At 49.2% G+C, this 16,835-nt stretch overlaps 1 protein-coding gene across 1 annotated transcript in view; it reads right to left on the bottom strand.

Annotated features, from left to right (window-relative positions):
• The window catches only part of DNAH10 (dynein axonemal heavy chain 10), a 136,186-nt gene that overhangs the window by 43,952 nt on the left and 75,399 nt on the right, over positions 1–16,835 (bottom strand). Inside the window, exons 38-46 of the mRNA XM_044244403.1 lie at positions 15,711–15,829; positions 13,124–13,282; positions 11,967–12,102; positions 10,661–10,783; positions 8,682–8,816; positions 8,162–8,378; positions 5,000–5,119; positions 3,751–3,896; positions 1,200–1,352 (exon numbers count right to left, since the gene is read on the bottom strand). Of these exons, the coding sequence (XP_044100338.1) occupies positions 1,200–1,352; positions 3,751–3,896; positions 5,000–5,119; positions 8,162–8,378; positions 8,682–8,816; positions 10,661–10,783; positions 11,967–12,102; positions 13,124–13,282; positions 15,711–15,829 (1,308 nt within the window). The remainder of the gene's footprint in view (positions 1–1,199; positions 1,353–3,750; positions 3,897–4,999; positions 5,120–8,161; positions 8,379–8,681; positions 8,817–10,660; positions 10,784–11,966; positions 12,103–13,123; positions 13,283–15,710; positions 15,830–16,835) is intronic.

Genomic DNA, 16,835 nt, shown 5'->3' with positions numbered 1-16,835 from the left:
GGATGAGGGTGTGGATAGATGAATGGATAAAGAGATGGATGCATGGTTGGAAGGATGGATGAATGGAGGGATGGAAGGAACGGACGGATGGATGGATGTGTGGGTGGTTGGATGTGTGGACAGACGTGGATGGATGGAAGGAACAGATGGACAGATGGATGGATGGAGGGAGGGAAGGAAGGAGGGAGGGTTGGAAGGAACAGATGGGTAGATGGATGGATGAACAGAGGGATGGATGGAGGGATGGAAGGAATGGACAGATAGATGGATGGATGTATGGATGTGTGGGGTGGATGGATGTGTGATGGATGTATGGATGGTTGGAGGGATGGAAGGAATGGATGGATAGATGGATGGATGATGGGTGGAATGAATGGATAGATGAATGGATGGATGGATAATGGATGGATGGATGGATGGAAGGAACAGATGGATGGACGGACGAATGGATGGATGGATGGAAAGAATGGATGGATAGATGGAGGGATGGAAGGAACTGACGGACGGATGAATGGATGGATGGATGGATGGATGGATAAGGGGTAGGGTGTGTGGGTGTGTGCATGGATGGATGAACAGACACACAAATGGATGCATAAGTGTGTGTGTGTGGATAGATAGATGGATGGATGGATGGATGGATGGATGAATACTGGCTCTGCACATAGCCTATGTGGAAGATAGATTTTCAGAGGAAAAAACATGGTTCTGCAGGAATTACATAAACTAAATTTCAGTACTAAGAAAACTTCACACCTCTCAGGCTCTGGCCCCAGAAACACACTCCTCATGCATGCCAATGTTTCCCTTCCTTGGTAAATCCAGAGAAGTCCTTGGGAAGTGTCTGCCCTATGCTTCCCAAGTATATGCGACTGAGAACAATATTATCATCTAAGCTCATTGGGAAATCACTTACTCAAACATACGCTGTAAAGAGTTTGGAGGCTGCCTGCTGCCTGCTGCCTGCTTTACTCCTTTAAGAAAGCAAAGAAGGCCTCAGTAGGGACAAGTCCCTCTGGGTAAGAAGAACATTCCAGCAACATTGTCTCCTAAGCTGTCTCCCCAGAACCGGCACCCTGCAGGGGAGCTGTAGAACAAAGATGTGTTCTCACACTCATAGACTCCATACCCGTACACAACAACACAAACTTAAGCACACAGTCTTGGCCACTGCTCCCTGCTCCCCAACCTAACGCTACCTTTGGCATATTCATATCATCCATGAACACCAGGAGTCGTTTTCCCATGGGTGGGCCATACGTGTCTTTGGTTCGTTTTTCCACATTTGCTTCCAAATTTCTCTGGATATCCATCGAGGTGGTGCGGGAAGAGAAGCTGACCATTAACACAATCTGCAACAGAGAAGGATCATTCCAGAAGTGGTCGTTTCTTCACCGTACCAGCGGGAAATGCTAGACCGTGAGCTACCATCAATTTAGCAAATCCACTGGTATCTGAACTTTTTTATAACCCAACGTCTGTCTGTCTGTCCTCCATTCTTTCCCTTTGGCAGGTGATAGTGAGTTGCTGCATGTGGGACTTGGGCACAATGGGGACAGGGTGGTGGGGGGGTCTTAGTTCTGCCCAGTTCCGGCTAGGAGACCTCCAAAAAGAGGCTTAACCTTTTAGAGCCTCGTTTCTCTCATCTGTAAGACGAGTTTAACAACATCTGCTTGGACTACTTCATAGGGCGATTTAATCACAGGAGACGAAATCCACAAAGGTATTTATGATATGACAAGGTTAGATGGATGGATGTGTGGGGTGGATGGACGGATGTGTGGATGGATGAAATGGATGAATGGATGGATGTGTGGACAGATATGTGGAGGGATGGAGGGATGGAAGGAACAGATAGATGGATGGATGTGTGGATGTGTGGATGTGTGGATGGATGGATGGATGGATGGATGTCAACCATAAGTGACTATCGTGTCTGCTGCACCTAAGTGAAAAGGTCGGGGAGAGCATCTTTGACACTAACACCTGAAAGAAAGGGGAGGGAGACTCCTAGGTCCCTGTGTGGACAGCAGAGCCTCATGCACAGGAAGTACCCAGGACCTCTCATTGTGCTTCCTAGAACAGAGAGTGAGAGTTCATTGGTCAGCGGTTCTCGGACCTAATCATGCCCCCGAGACACCTGGACAGCTTTGTGCCACGCACCTCCAAGGCCCCCATCCTCAGTTCCCGATCCCATAGGTCTAAGACAGTGTAAGCAAGTTTTCAGGCAATACTCCTGCCTGAGGAACCACCCTTTAGTGGTTTAGTGCTTAAGCACCACTGCCGCAGACCACACTGCCCTCCAAAGGGCCCACAGGTACAGGTGCACAGGAGATGAACGTGTCAAAGGTGAACATGCCTCTCGATGTAACAAGTGTGCTCAGATGTGCCTGCTGGGCCGAGAAGCACTGGCTGCTGAATTGCAGGGAAAGGGCGTCATGACGGGGGTGTTAATGTCACTGTCGTTGATCTGACGCCCCAAGCAGGCAGATCCCTCTGGCTGGAAACCTCCCGTCTGTGCCCTCCACGATGACATCCTGAGAGCTAAATAAACCCAGTTTTTGTGTGCCGGTGGGTGAGTGGGCTCGAGCGCTCACAGGCAGGCCGGCCCAGTCCGGCCCATACGGCTCCCGTGACGCCCATCGCAGAAGCCCAGCTGGCCACTCCCTGCCCCAGGGAGGCTCCTGGTTTCCCAGGAACAAGCCAAAGTAAGAGGAACAGGGAGGAAATTTACAGGAAACTTTGCTTCCCTTGGAGGCTCCAGAAGGCCAAGAAAGGAATTGAAAACTGAAATGATGAGCGGATATGAACAAAAACCTAGCACTGAGTCCGTGAGTGGATGTGGGGCAAGTGCATATGAACGGGGTATCCTGAAACTCACAGGCAGCTTCTTGGAGGAGATAAAGCCTTTCCTCAGGTATTAAAACCCTAAAGACTGAAGCCAGGGCAGTGGAAATGATGAGCCAGAGGCCCACGTAGGGCAATTCTGAGTACAGAAAAGAGAACGGATGCCCCCGCCCCTTCCTAATGTCTGGTGCCCTGGCATGTTCTGCACTGTCCTGGGTCATGGGTCCATTCTCGAGTCTGCCTCCCACACAGACCATGAGTCCCTAAAGAGCTGACTGCAAGCTGGCCACGGTCTGCCCCCGTGACACCCACCAGCTCAGTGTCTGACACACGTCAGACCTTCCCATGTTGAACACGGGGCTGGAGGAAGGCCAAACCCACAAAACGGTGCGGAGCAATGAGACGGCCACCCTCTACGTGACCCCACTCATCCTCTCCTCGTGGTGTTCACCTGGGTGAGCGCCCCCATGCTCTACCAGGTGATTCATGGGGGTCTCCGTGGGACCCGCAGAAGGGGGCAGATGTGAAGGTGGGTGATTTCCTAGGTCATCAAAGGCGGTGCAGCATCTGGTTTGCTGTCCAGCTCAGACACCGGCTCTGGCAGAAGCCAGTGACCACGCCCAGAGATCACCCAGAAGCCCGTGGAGAGGTCCACGTGGTGGGGAAACCGAGGCCTGCCGTCTTGGAAGAGGGTCTTCCAGCCCCCGTCAGGCCTTGGGGTGACTTACAGCCCCGGCCAGCTGCTGGCCAGTGAGCTCAGCAGGGAGCCGGAGCCCGAGCCACCCCGAGGGGCCCCTCCCAGATTCCCGACCCGCAGAAACGGTGAGATGCGAGTATAAGGCTCGCGCCGGCGTCGTCTGTCACACAGTCGTAGGTCACGAGAGAGAACAAACAGTGACTTACGTTGGTCTCTTCATTCAGATTTTTGAGGAAGTTCTGGGTCGTGGCCGTCTTGGAGGTGCCGGATTCACCGACCAAAAGAACAGGCTGCTTGATCTTGACCATCTGCTCCAGGGTCCACGTAGTGCGCGTTGTATCCACTGTGTGAACTAAGGAACACGGGAGGCGTGGGAGCATCCGGGGAACGTGGGGGGCGAGCAGGCGGCAACACAGAGCTCCCCGGAATCCCAAACCTCCCGTAAGAATCACCAGCGAATCCAAGACGTGACCTTGAAAACGCACAGGTGGGTGCGATCTCCTTACCCCAACCGTTACTCTTAATAGCTTGACGGAGATCTAAGTCACGTACCATGAAATCCACCCACTTTAAGGGTCTGGTTTGGTGAGCTGGACACCCACCCATGAGGCGCACCTCATTTTTAAAAAATAACCAGTTCTGCTTTATAGTCAGGCTATTAAAAACTTGGCTTCGAGGCACCTGGGTGGCTCAATGGGTTAAGCCTCTGCCTTCGGTTCGGGTCATGATCTCAGGGTCCTGGGATCGAGCCCCACGTCATGTTCTCTGCTCAGCAGGGAGCCTGCTTCCTTCTCTCTCTCTGCCTGCCTCTCTGCCCGTTTGTGATCTGTCAAATAAATAAAATCTTAAAAAAAAAAAAAAACCTCCGTTTATCCGTGGCTTAGGTCAGTCCCCTCTTGGCAGAGTCTGGCTTTCTGACCAACAACTTCCTCCAAAGAGAGAATGAAACCACGGACCCGGGTCCAGCTCAGTCCTACACGGGCCTGCCTGCTTCCTGAGGAAATGGGTATGTCTCGCTCTCTCGGCCACTGGTATCTAAACAGCCAGAGGGCCGCGTTCAAAACACAGCCGGAGACAGAAACGTCCAGAGTACGCAGCCCCGCGGGACAGCACCTTCCACACGATGCTGCCTTGTTCGTTCCTCCCTTTCTCGTCCTCCACTCCTTCCCGCGGCCGGCCGGCTGGCCCAGAGCTGCCCGTCCTCCCGCCAGCCCGCCTGCCCAGGGACAGCTGAGACTCACGGTCGTCTGCGGGTGCCCGAGGCCAGCCGCGGGGAAATGGAACAGAAACCGGCCCCCGCTTGGCCCAGCCTGTGGCGCGTTCTTTGTGGCTTCTCGGAACCCGTACACCGGGTGGGCCTCAGGAAGGCCACAGAAGCCACCGGATCTGTTCCACTGCTTCGCGGAACGAGAACTGATGCTGTTAGCCCAAGAACAGGGTCTGCTTCTCGCTTACCCAGGATGTCGATGAATCTCCTCTCCGGGCTGTGAACATAGTCAGGAACTAATTGGCTCCACGGAATCCATTTCTTCCGCGTGGCATCAAAGTGAAAGTCATACAAGGTTGGGAGGTGACCTGCAGTAAACAATGGCCTGATGTCACTTCGGTCCCGGACCTGGGACTGCGAAACCAGCTCTGGCACATGCTTGAGATGAACTAACGCTCCTTGTTCCCTAGACGGCAACTTAGCCGAGGACGCCCAACGAACGCTCCCGTCCACTGGACAGAGGCGCTGTGTCCCTTCTCCAGGAACACGAGGGAGAGGCGGACAGGTCTGGTCCCTAAGCTGACAGGTGTTAGTGGGCCAGGGAGGTGGGTGGTGCTACGTTCTGCTACAGGCCAGCTCAGGTGCCACAGGGAACCCCATAAGGGCATCTAACCAGGGTGGGGCAGGAGAGAGGTCTGAGAAGCACACACCTGTTTGTGCCTGAACACCAATCACAGGGGTCTCTGAAAACTTGCTCTAGGGAAAGCTCCCTCGTGCACCTCGTCCCAGACAGACTGCCCTCCCCCTGCAGGCCCCAGCAATGCCAACCATTGCAGCCAGCCCTGGGAGGAAGTTTTCCCAAAGGAAATGCCATCCAATCTGAGACCCGAAAAGTGGGCAGTCCTAAGCTGAAAGCCCTGGGGGCCGCCGGGAAGCTCTGTTACAGGGAGAAGGGAGCGTGGCGGACGGCTGTAGGAACAGAGAGGAGGGAGTGCGTAGTGCACCGAGGGGCCACACTAGGTCCAGCTACAAGGGCCGCAGGGCTGTTGCGTGAAGAGCCCGGCTGACCACTTCGGGCGCTGGTTGTCCATCCTGTAGGTACAGGGGAGCCACTGACATTAACCTCCAAGGGGAGACGAAGTCAGATCTACATGTGCAATGACCAGCAAGGCTGTAGAGGAAAACAGATCTGGAAGAGGTCAGGAGAGATGGGGAGACCTGTTCATGAGGCTCCTGCCTCGCCCGGGGTAGAGGTGACAGGAGCAGCTCATGAGATGTGGCGGGGGTGGGGGAATGACAGAAATGACAGATTGGGGGAGACAGACTGTCCAGGTCACCAGTGTGCAAGGCAGACAGACAGGTGATTAATAGAGGATGATGATGATGATAGACAGACAGATTTCAGTAGAACCGAGCTAGGGATCCAGGAGAAGGTGCAGAAGGGAAGGAGACGGGCAGTCAGAAGCTGTGGGCCCATGGCCAGCGCTCCTCGAGGACATGAAGCCCAAAAGGAGGCTGGAGGACTGAAGCTCTATGTGAGGAAGGGGCGGAGGAAGGACACGGGGCAGAAGTGGCCAGCAAGGCAGGGGGAGAACATTTCAAGAGAGCGGGGCGTGGTCTGCCGCCCCCCAACGCTGGAGCAAGGTCAGGACAATGAGGTCAGGAAGGCTCATGGGCTCCGGTGGAGAAGACAGGGGACGAGCTGGCTGGAGGCACCTTCCCGCTGTGGGGCTAGGTGGTGGTCCAGCCTTTCTAGTTCAGAGTAAAGAGGCGGGGCAACATCTCTAGAAGGAGACGGGATTAGGAAGGTGTCACCTGAGAGCAGGATGGAGTCAGCAGGGGGGAGATGGGGAAGGCAGTGCTAGAGGACCCCAGCAAGGAAGGAGGTCCCTGAGCGGCAGGTGGGCAGGCCCCAAAGAACAGGGCATCCTCTGTGGCCGGGGCTGTCTCCTGCCCAAGCAGAGAGACGGGGAGCGGGCCAGAACAAGTCTGGGGGCAGGAAAATCCTATCTGATGCCTTCTGTTTTTCCCGTGGAAGCGAGAACGATCTTCAGTAGAGCAAGGGGAGAAGGTCAGGTGAAGGTCTGGGGAGAAGACAGGGACACTGCCACTGAGGACGGGAGAGTTCAAGGTCGACGCTCCAGCTACAAGGCAGCCATCTGAAGCTGTGGTTTTCTCAGTGTGACTCAGCCCTGGAGGGGGACAGAAGACAGACTCGGGGCTCCTCACAGAGATTTAAGAAAGGACAACAGGGCAAGGGGACCAGGGATTGGGCCAAGAGAGGGTGAATGATAAGCCAACAGCAAAGGAGGGGAAAAGGAAAGCAGGGAGCACAGGGCTGGGCTACAGAGGGGACCAGAAGAGAGCCCGGTGGCAGTCCCCATGAGGCCCGGACCAGCAGGTATGGCCCAAGTCACGGAGGCTGATATTAACAGCTAGTAGGAGGTCAGGGAGCCCGTTGCCAGGATGGAGTGCAAAAGGCTTCTGGAAGCGACACGTCCATGTGGCCACTAGGTTCCCAAAATAAGAGCCCACGAGGGGCCCTGAGCGAGGGGATCACTGACCACAGCCACATAAAGCCAGCATGGTGTGCACAGTTGGGAAGCACTCACCCATAGGAGGCTTGCCGAGCCGAGAAAGTACCAGCAAACTGCCCCCCACCCCAGAGCAGGACTTGAAAAACATCTCTGATCTGCTCAGTGCTCCCCATGAAAAAGACCCAAGGCCATTTCACTTTACGTTTTCAAAAGAACAGCCCAGGTGATGAGGATAGATGACAACTTAGAAGGATGTCTACGGGCCGAGTCATATTCCAATATCATGAAGAAAAAGACAAAGATGGGCCCTAGTGTTATGTGTAGTTCTTGAGAAAGTCATGTTTTCACCAGATAACAGTTCTTGGAGCATGCATGTTTTTTTCCACACACAAACTTAAACCCTTAATAGGATGGTCTCCTAAGAATCACCCACGGATCTGCACTTGATCTCCTTCTGTGCAAATACTCAGGAAGACAGCAGTTGAGTTAAGTTGTGCCGATTTAGAGAGATGAGTTAAAAAAAAAAAAAATAGGTAAGTCCAAAGGAGAAGAAACTCAAAGTCCTGCAAAGTGTGAAAGTTTTAAAAATTTAAACAGAGGAAAGGAAGCAAGTGCCTAACCTCGCGGCGGGGTGGGGGTGGGGGCGTGGTCATTCAAACTCAGCAAGAAAAGCCGCTGGGGCTCTGGCTATGGTAGCTCACACATCAAACTTTAGAGGTTCCCCCAGGGGCTCTGACCATCGCGGGTTTGTCTACAGAAGCAAACGAGCTGCAAAATCCACACAGGCCAACACGTGGAAAAGTGAGGCCACTTCCTCTGAAAACCTCCCCAAAAGCATTCTGAGCAGGAAAACAGGTTGCACTTGGTTCTTACTTGGCAGTTCCCCAGGATTGGCCCATTCCCCTTCCTTATCAACAGAAGGCAAAGAAGCAAGGCGTTTGACACATTCATCGAATTTAATCCTTCCATCCTCGAGCAGAGACGCGCCCAGAGAACAGTACAGGGCCTCTAAGAAGTAGCACTCCAGGAGGTCGGGGTCCTCTATCTCTCCTTCGAGTAAGGTGTCCAGCATCCTGGCTAACTGCGTTACCTAGTACACAGGAAAATCCACGATCAGCCCATACACTCCACTCCCCTACCCCAGGGTCAGTGCTGCTCCTTAATCCTGGGATCCCAGGTCCCAGAGTGATGGGAACATATGACCCACCATATTGGTTCAACCAGGTGGACCCAGGCATCTTGTCCTGCACAGGGTCCCAGACGGAAGTGCCGTGTCTTCCTTGCCAGCAACCGGCAACGTGACAGATGGCCCCTCTGGCATCTCTCCCTCCCTTGGACTCTGGGTTCACCTTTAAGGAAGAATCCCTCCTTGCTAACAGAGACTGTTTCTTACCATATTGAGGTCTGTCTGAGGGATTATGGTCTTCAGCTTCTCTCCCTGTCTTCCATCCACGACCCCTTCCATTATCACATCGATGAGATAGGGCACGTACTTCTCAAAGAGACTCTCTAAATGACCGAGCTCTACCTGGAAAAGGGTAGAATTCCAATGCATCTTCAAGGGTTCCTTTATTTAAATGGAAGCTAGTGGAAAGCTTATCTTGGCAAAAGAGGCAGGGGAAAGGTCTTCTGATGAACGATAAATTTGGCGGGTGAGTGAACCCCGGTAATCTGGCCTTCTATCTGTAGAGGGGTCCGTCCTCTACGGTGCAATGAAATGAAATGGAGCATTTCATTTCACTGCTGTAGAGGCTAGCCCACCACGGGGAGGGAGGGAAGATAGTAGATACCATTGGAAAGAAATGGGGCTGATTATCTTCAAGTTCAAGTTACATGGCCACAGTCATCTTGCAAAGAGTATGGAGCAGTGGAAGGTCCCTCACCCAATCAAGGCATGAAGGATGGCCAGAGACTGCATGGGCCCTTAGACAGCCCTCTCTCCCTTACGACTGTACCTCCCATGGTCCTGTCATGATCTCCCTGGTCTTCTCTTCTCTGGGATAATTATGCCCTGGCTTCCAATTCGCCATCAGCCTAATGGCCGTCCTAGTGATACGCCCTGTGTCACTTTGAAAATATGGTAAGTGTCCTGGGTGTGGTCAAAAGGTCACATGTGTGTGGGCCTCACAACCTTCACATGACTGTCACACCTGTCTCTGAACCTTTATTTTTTCCCCCCAAAATTTTATTTATTGGGGCACCTGGGTGGCTCAGTGGGTTAAGCTGCTGCCTTCGGCTCAGGTCATGATCTCGGGGTCCTGGGATCGAGTCCCGCATCCCTCAGCAGGGAGCCTGCTTCCCTCTCTCTCTCTCTGCCTGCCTCTCTGCCTACTTGTGATTTCTCTCTGTCAAATAAATACATAAAATCTTTTAAAAAATTTTTTATTTATTTATTTGAGAGAGAGAGGAAGAGCATGAGGGGAGACAGGTCAGAGGGAGAAGCAGACTTCCCGATGAGCGGAGAACCCAATGCGGGACTCAATCCCAGGACCTGAGCTGAAGGCAGTTGCTTAACCAACTGAGCCACCCAGGTGCCCTGAAATTTTTTTTAAAGATTTTATTTATTTGAGTGAAAAAGCAAGAACACAAGCAGGAGGAGGGACAGAGGTAAAGTCAGACTCCCTGTGGCACAGGGAGCACGATGTGGGCCTTGATCCCAGGACCTTGGGATCATGACCTGAGACCAAGACAGACACTTAACCGACTGAGCCCCCCAGGTGCCCACTCTGCACTATCTAACGAAGGCAAGGCTTTTGTTACAACAATACACATTTTAGCAGCCACGTGACACATGACAGGATTTGAAGTGAACTAAAACTAAAACTATCAGAACTTTATTACCTGACAAGCTAGGTCCTTCACACACCGCTTTCATCCAAGTAAGCAAAAGCTGGGCCCTTGTAGAGATAAGTCTTTCAATAGGTGGACCTCTCTGGACCAGGATTTCCAACTACAACCCACAAGCCAAATCTGGCCTGCCACCTCTTTCTGTAAATAAAGTGTTATTGGTACATAGATATGCCCATACACATATGGTGGCTGCTTTCATGCCACAATGGCATTGTCGAGTAGCTGGAAAAGAAACCATATGGCCCACAGACCTTAAAATATTTACTCTCTACCCCTTTACAGAAAAAATTGTCAACCCCGATCTAGACTATCAAAATCATTACCTATCCCACTAGCTATGGAATTAGCTGGAAACCTCCTAAGTGTATCTTCCATGTTTATATCCAATTTATTGATAACATTAAGTGCTTAAGATCAAGGTCAAGGTCATGGCTTTCGCAACCAACAACCCTCTGGATTATGTTTATCCTACTAGTCAATAGTACTAAAAACTTTTAAGTTCATTTTAGAAAGAATTTCCACCTTGTTTTGTATTTCATTAACCCATTTTTTCCAGAATGGTTGATATTTCAAGTTTTTAGGATCCACATAAACCATTCCACATCGAGACACAGTTGCAGGAGAGGCATACTGTAAATCTCCAACCTGGAGAAATAAAGAAAATCAGTCACGTTTGCAGCTATAAACAACCAGACTGCATATTTAAAAGCCTTTGCTTTGTGCAAAGTTTTTTCAGCTGCGTAAAACCCAGTCATACCAAGATTAACATAGCTTTCCCGAGGCTTCTAATTAAACACTGAAGTTTATCTTGGGAAGATTATACATTCTGATGTAGTGCCTTTTTAAGTTTTCTTTTACTATAAATTAATGTGAAAATTAATACACTTTCAGCTACCTGACAAAAATAGAAAACTATAGAGAAGAAAATAAGTTATCCAAAATCCCAACACCAAGAAACAAACATTGTTTTAGAGTGTTCACCTCTCACTCTTTCTTCTTCATTTTTTAAAAACAGAGTTGAGATTGGGTAGTATAAAATTTAATATGCATGCATCTAAACCAGCAATATTAACACACGTCTCTATGAAAAGACACAGTTCAGTCAACCAATAAGAACAATATGCACAAACACCCAGGCATCGGCAAATTTGACAGGCCAAGTTAAAATCAGCATTGACAGTAAGCCAAAGTGAAAGCAAGTTTCAGGGCCACTGCTTCAAAGGTTCAAAAGATAGGATCCAAAGTTTGAGAAAAACAAATGAAAAGCTAAAGGCAAATAGTGCGAGAGAAAAAACAAGGCAACTACAAACTCCACGCCAAAAAAATAAAAGGCTCTAAAAGAGAGAACGTAATAACAGTACACTAGATGGCACTACAGTAAATATTTCCATATTCATAATAATGCAAATACTGTTGACTGATTCAACAGATTTAGCGATGTAGTATTCTGAGGAGGGGAGTGAGCTAGAGATATGAGAGATGATCTACTTTCATAGCAGTCATAGCACAGATACTCTGGTAACTTAATAAAGGAAGGAAGAGCATGCGAAGTGTGTTATTTACAGACACTTGGATAATGACCAGATGAAATGACCAGCACAGACCTACATTATCCTACATTTCACAAAAGTGAAAACTAGTTACCGCTGGGGTTCAATGAAAGAGGGATAAGAGGAGGAGGGAGAGTACAGAGTTGTACTCATCATAAAGACTCTTCTGCACTGTGTGGGTTTTCTTCAGTCACCTATATTTATTACCAATTTAATGACCAACTAGACTTCTAACTAAAAGAAAAACATATTAAAAATTCGTTTTCATCACGACTTGCCTCAAAGAGCAGAGCACAGTGTGCTTGAAGCCGAATGCGCTCACCATTGGCCAAGGTCAATAGCTTGTTGTCATCCATCACAGAATTCATGTTTTCCACCCACAGAGCATCCACATCACCATCAAATAAAATATACCTGCAGCAAAGAAAAGCAAGCCAAGCTTTCACATGGAAACTCCGCATTCATGCTGACGTCTTTTTTCCCAGGGTTTTGACACCAGGACCTGTGACAGAGCACCCAACTTCGTCCCAAGGTTTGACCCATAAAATCAAATGGGGGGAAAAAAAAGAGCCAACATAAAAACTGAGTTCGAGTCCCTGCGTGGCTTGTTGGGTTGAGCATCCAACTCTTGGTTTCTGCTCAGGTCATGGTCTCATGGGTCCTGAGCTCAGGTCCCACTTCACGCTCAGCGATCAGTGGGGAATATGCTTGGAGATTCTCTCCTTCTGCCCCTCCACTCATGCTCTCTCTCTCCCTCTCCAGTAAATAATCTTTTATAAAAACTGAGTCAGCAACATTTAAGGATAAAGAAACATCGCACAAAAGTCTGGATGTCTTGCTTCTCTTGCAGCCGGGAGGGCCGACAGCACAGACCTACATTCCCGCGTGGAATGGTCTGCGGTAGCGCAGTAGCAGCTGTTCACGGAGACAGATGGTAGCATTCTTTCATTAAAACTGAGACTGAATATCAATGGCTAGCTACCACTGGTTTGGACATTGACTTTTCTCATGGTAAGTTTAAGGGAAAAGAAAAGTATTTCGTATACCCATGAGCAATGGGTTGAATGGTGGCCCCCAAAAGATAGGTCCCTCAGAACTAGTTTTGGGACCTTACTTTTGGGGAGGGGTGGCCTTTGCTGATGTAATTAAGGATCTCAAGATGACAGCATCTTGGATCACGCAGGTGGGCCCTTCTCCAAGGACAGGTACCCTTACAGAGGGGAGAGCATCCTCCCAGTCGAGGAGACAGAGGGAACACATAGAGAACGAAGATCCCACCAGGCAGTTTGTGAACAGAGCCCTCGACATCGGACTCTAAATCTGTGGACATCCATGCTTGAACCTACAACACTGTACATTGTCTTTTTTTATCCGCAACATTGAGGTAATTAACATGAGCTAGTGCAGACTCTCTCCTACTCACAAAGGTACTCACTTGCGCTCCTTCTTATCTGTTGGCCTATTGATCTCTCTGAAGATGTTTGACAGCACCCCGTCGGTCCAGTCTCGGGTAGTGGGGTCCAGGATGCCATAAAGCTCTATGACACTCATGGCTTTGGGATTCAGGATGTACAACTTGGTCACCAGCCCAAGCCTAAATCAAAGGAGAGGCTTCAGCTGTGGTCCAGGTGGCCTGAACGCATTAGGAAAAACAGTCTGTGGCACCTAGATGGGGATTTGATGTGTTGGATCCAATCCAGAATTTAAAATGCAACCCACCCATGTGAAACTAATGTTGTACTATATGTTGGCTAATCGAATTAAAATAAAACAAAACAAAACACACTCCACCCAAACTCTGCCCAGGGCTTCCCACTGACTGTTAATGGCTTATATTAAATCAAGGGAACCATGTTTCACCGAAAATGTGGCCCCAACAAAAGTGAGGTCTGAACTGAAAACACAGCTTGGTCTTTTGGAGGCATAGAGAAGCTAAGTTACATATTTGTGCCTATGACAATTTATGTGACTGTTTCATAATTAGTTTATAGGAGATAACAGTCATCCAGGACAACATAACACACCCTTGGACTACAGATGTTCAGTTCCTCATACTCATAGGATATCTGTTTTGTGTTGCTGACTTTATAAATCATGTAGACAGGGCATTAGCCGCTATAACGCCTATAAATTCCTGCAACGCCATGGGATTAATTCATCTACAGAAAACTGGACTTCACACAAGTTCATAATTAACTAAGTAAATCAAAATAATGAAGGCATGCATATACACACGTATATATGATAACTCCATCAATTACCTAATGATTAATTAATTAAAGAATAAAGGGCAGGAGTGCCTGGGTGGCTCAGTGGGTTAAGCATCTACCTTCAGCTCAGGTCATGATTCCAGGATCTTGGGATGGAGCCTCACATCAGGCTCCCTGCTCCTCCCTTTGCCTCTCTCTGTCTTTCAAGTAAAATATTTATTTAAAAAAAATAATAAAAGGTAGATGGCTATGACACAATCCATTTGAAATCAGTAAGTCACTATCCCTGGGTTTTCTCATAAGAAACATAGGAAGAAATAAGAAAAAAAAGACACTAACTTACTCATTAGCTTTATAGACTATCTAGAAATGTTAAAGTCACAAAGATTATAAGGCTTGGTTTAGGTTTTTGCTGGAATGTTAGCATACAGAGAAGTCCTTCTGGAACCGAGTTCTTGCTTGAGAGAAAAGTGAGAAGTCAAAATCCATCTCGGTATAAGGAGAGGCACTACGACCCACTGCAGGTCTTCAGAACATTCTGTGTTAGGTGTGTGAGGTCCCTGTCCCTTGGAGGAGCCTTGCTCCCGCTGGGCTGGGAATAATAAGGCCTTTGCAGGGATGACACCATTTTTGGCCACTCTGATCCCATAAAATAGCTGCATAAGGCTGAGTACCCCCACTTACTCGGAAGGGGCAACCTGAACGCCAAGAAATACAACTTAACAAGTTAATTTTCAAAATACTCGCATAAGCTTGTTATCTCACAGATAAGCCTCGTCACAGTCTGAGGCACAAAAGGGTCACCGCTTTGCCTTCTAAATTCACCAATCAGCAGTGAAACGAGGAGAGACGCTCTGAGTCTAACGTGGCGTTTAGCACACTGATGTGTTCGGATTTCAGCATTCAGAACTGAACACTGACCCCGTGTAATGGGTCCCCCCCTTCTCTCTTTTTCTGTTGTATGCGATTCTGAAGATGACTGGGTCATGAGAAGAACTGGTGGCCACGTGCATCCAATGTAGTAAAAACGTTTTGTGTTCCTTTTAGACTGGATTACATCTGGATTGAAAATGCCTTCTTTGGCGGTGGGTGGGGGGGTGTTCTATGTAGTTTCAAACATGAATTAACTTCTTGTTTTCATAATTTAAAAAAAAAATGCAGTGTTTGGGGCACCTAGGTGGCTCAGTTGGTTAAGCATCTGACTTGGGTTTTGGCTCAGGTCATGATCTCAGAGTCATGGGATCAAGCCCCGCATTGCCATCCACACTCAGCAAAGTCTGCTTAAGACTCTCTCTCCTCTGCTGTGAAGTGTGTAAACCTGGCGATTCACAGACCTGTACCCCGGGGGATAAAAATATATGTTTAGGGGCGCCTGGGTGGCTCCGTGGGTTAAAGCCTCTGCCTTCGGCTCAGGTCATGATCCCAGGGTCCTGGGATCGAGCCCCACATCGGGCTCTCCGCTCAGCAGGGAGCCTGCTTCCTCCTCTCTCTCTGCCTGCCTCTCTGCCTACTTGGGATCTCTGTCTGTCAAATAAATAAATAAAATCTTTAAAAATATATATAGAGAGATTATAGGTTTATAAAAAATAAAAAATTTAATTAAAAAAAAAAAGACTCTCTCTCCTCCTCTCCCCCGCCCCTCCCCCTGCTCTTGGAAATAAATAAATTTTTTTTTCTTTTACAAGGCAGTGTTTTAAGACAAATTTTATCTCCCAGGAATTGAGAAAGCAAAATGGGGCTCCATGATACCACCACCAACCTGACCAGGAAACCGCCCTGGCACCCAGGCCCTCCCCTCGGGGTCATACTCACTTGGTCTGGGCCTGACACAGAGCGTTGATGACCACAGACTTGCCCCCTCCGGTGGGCCCCACCACCATGGTCGTGTGGCGGGTTAACATGGTCTCGAACATCTGGACCACTTTATCCACCTGTGGGGGCAACCATTGGCAGCTGGGGTAAAAATTTAAAAAAAAAAAAAAAAACAGCTTTGTTGAGCTATAATCCACATACCATATAATCTGCCCATTCTGAGAGTGCAGTTCGGCGGGTCTTGGGACACGCTGCGTGACCCTGTTCAATTTTAAAACATTTTAATCCCCGCCCCCCACCCCCAAAACTCTGCATTCATTTGCCTTCTCTTCCCAGCCCCTCCCCCAGCCGCTGGGGCCGCTCATCGGCTTTCCGTGTCCGTGGACTTGTGCCGTCTCCATACGTAAACGGAATGACATGAACGGAATCGCACAGATCACAGGATCTGCAGGCCTTGGTGTCTGGCTGCTCTCGCTTTGCATGTTCTCAGCGTCCATTGTGGGTCAGAACGGATTTCTTTTTTGTGGCCAAGGACTACTCCATTGTGTGGACATATCGCCTCTGCTTCATTCACCCGTAGATGAGCATTTGCATGGCTTCTATTTCTGGGCTCTTACCCAGACATCTTGTAGGAGTTCTTGCGTGGACCTACGTTCTCGTTCCCCCTGGGGGTACGTAACTCTACAATTAACATCTTGGGAAACTGCTGGATTGCTTTTCCGTTGCTGCTACATCATTTCACATTCCCTTTCTAAACCACCAGCTCTAGAGGAAAACGTCAGGGTAGGAAAGGTGCAGTGAGCTCTCTCGTCGGTGACCGGTACCTGCTGCCCCCGCCCCAGGCCTCGAGGGAGCCTGACACCCTGAGACAGCCCGACCAGAGGTGGCCATTCTGGTCCTGCAGCCTTAGGCATTTATACCCTCAGAACACACTGGCAGTAATTTTTGGCTTATGGACAACATATACAACCTTACAGACTTCAGATAAGAAGAATCTTATCAGTAACATCTAATTTTTCTTCTAAATGGGACTGTGGAGAAAGAAAAAGGTGGGGTGGGGAGAGAGCACGAGATGGTGGGACCCCAAAACGAAACACTTGAGTCATCACATTACACCAAGAACAG

The sequence above is a fragment of the Neovison vison genome, chromosome 3 (genome assembly GCF_020171115.1).
Source record: "Neovison vison isolate M4711 chromosome 3, ASM_NN_V1, whole genome shotgun sequence".
Classification (NCBI taxonomy): Eukaryota; Metazoa; Chordata; class Mammalia; order Carnivora; family Mustelidae; genus Neogale; species Neogale vison.
Note: the sequence above shows the minus strand (reverse complement) of the source record. Positions and strands in the feature narration are given on the sequence as shown.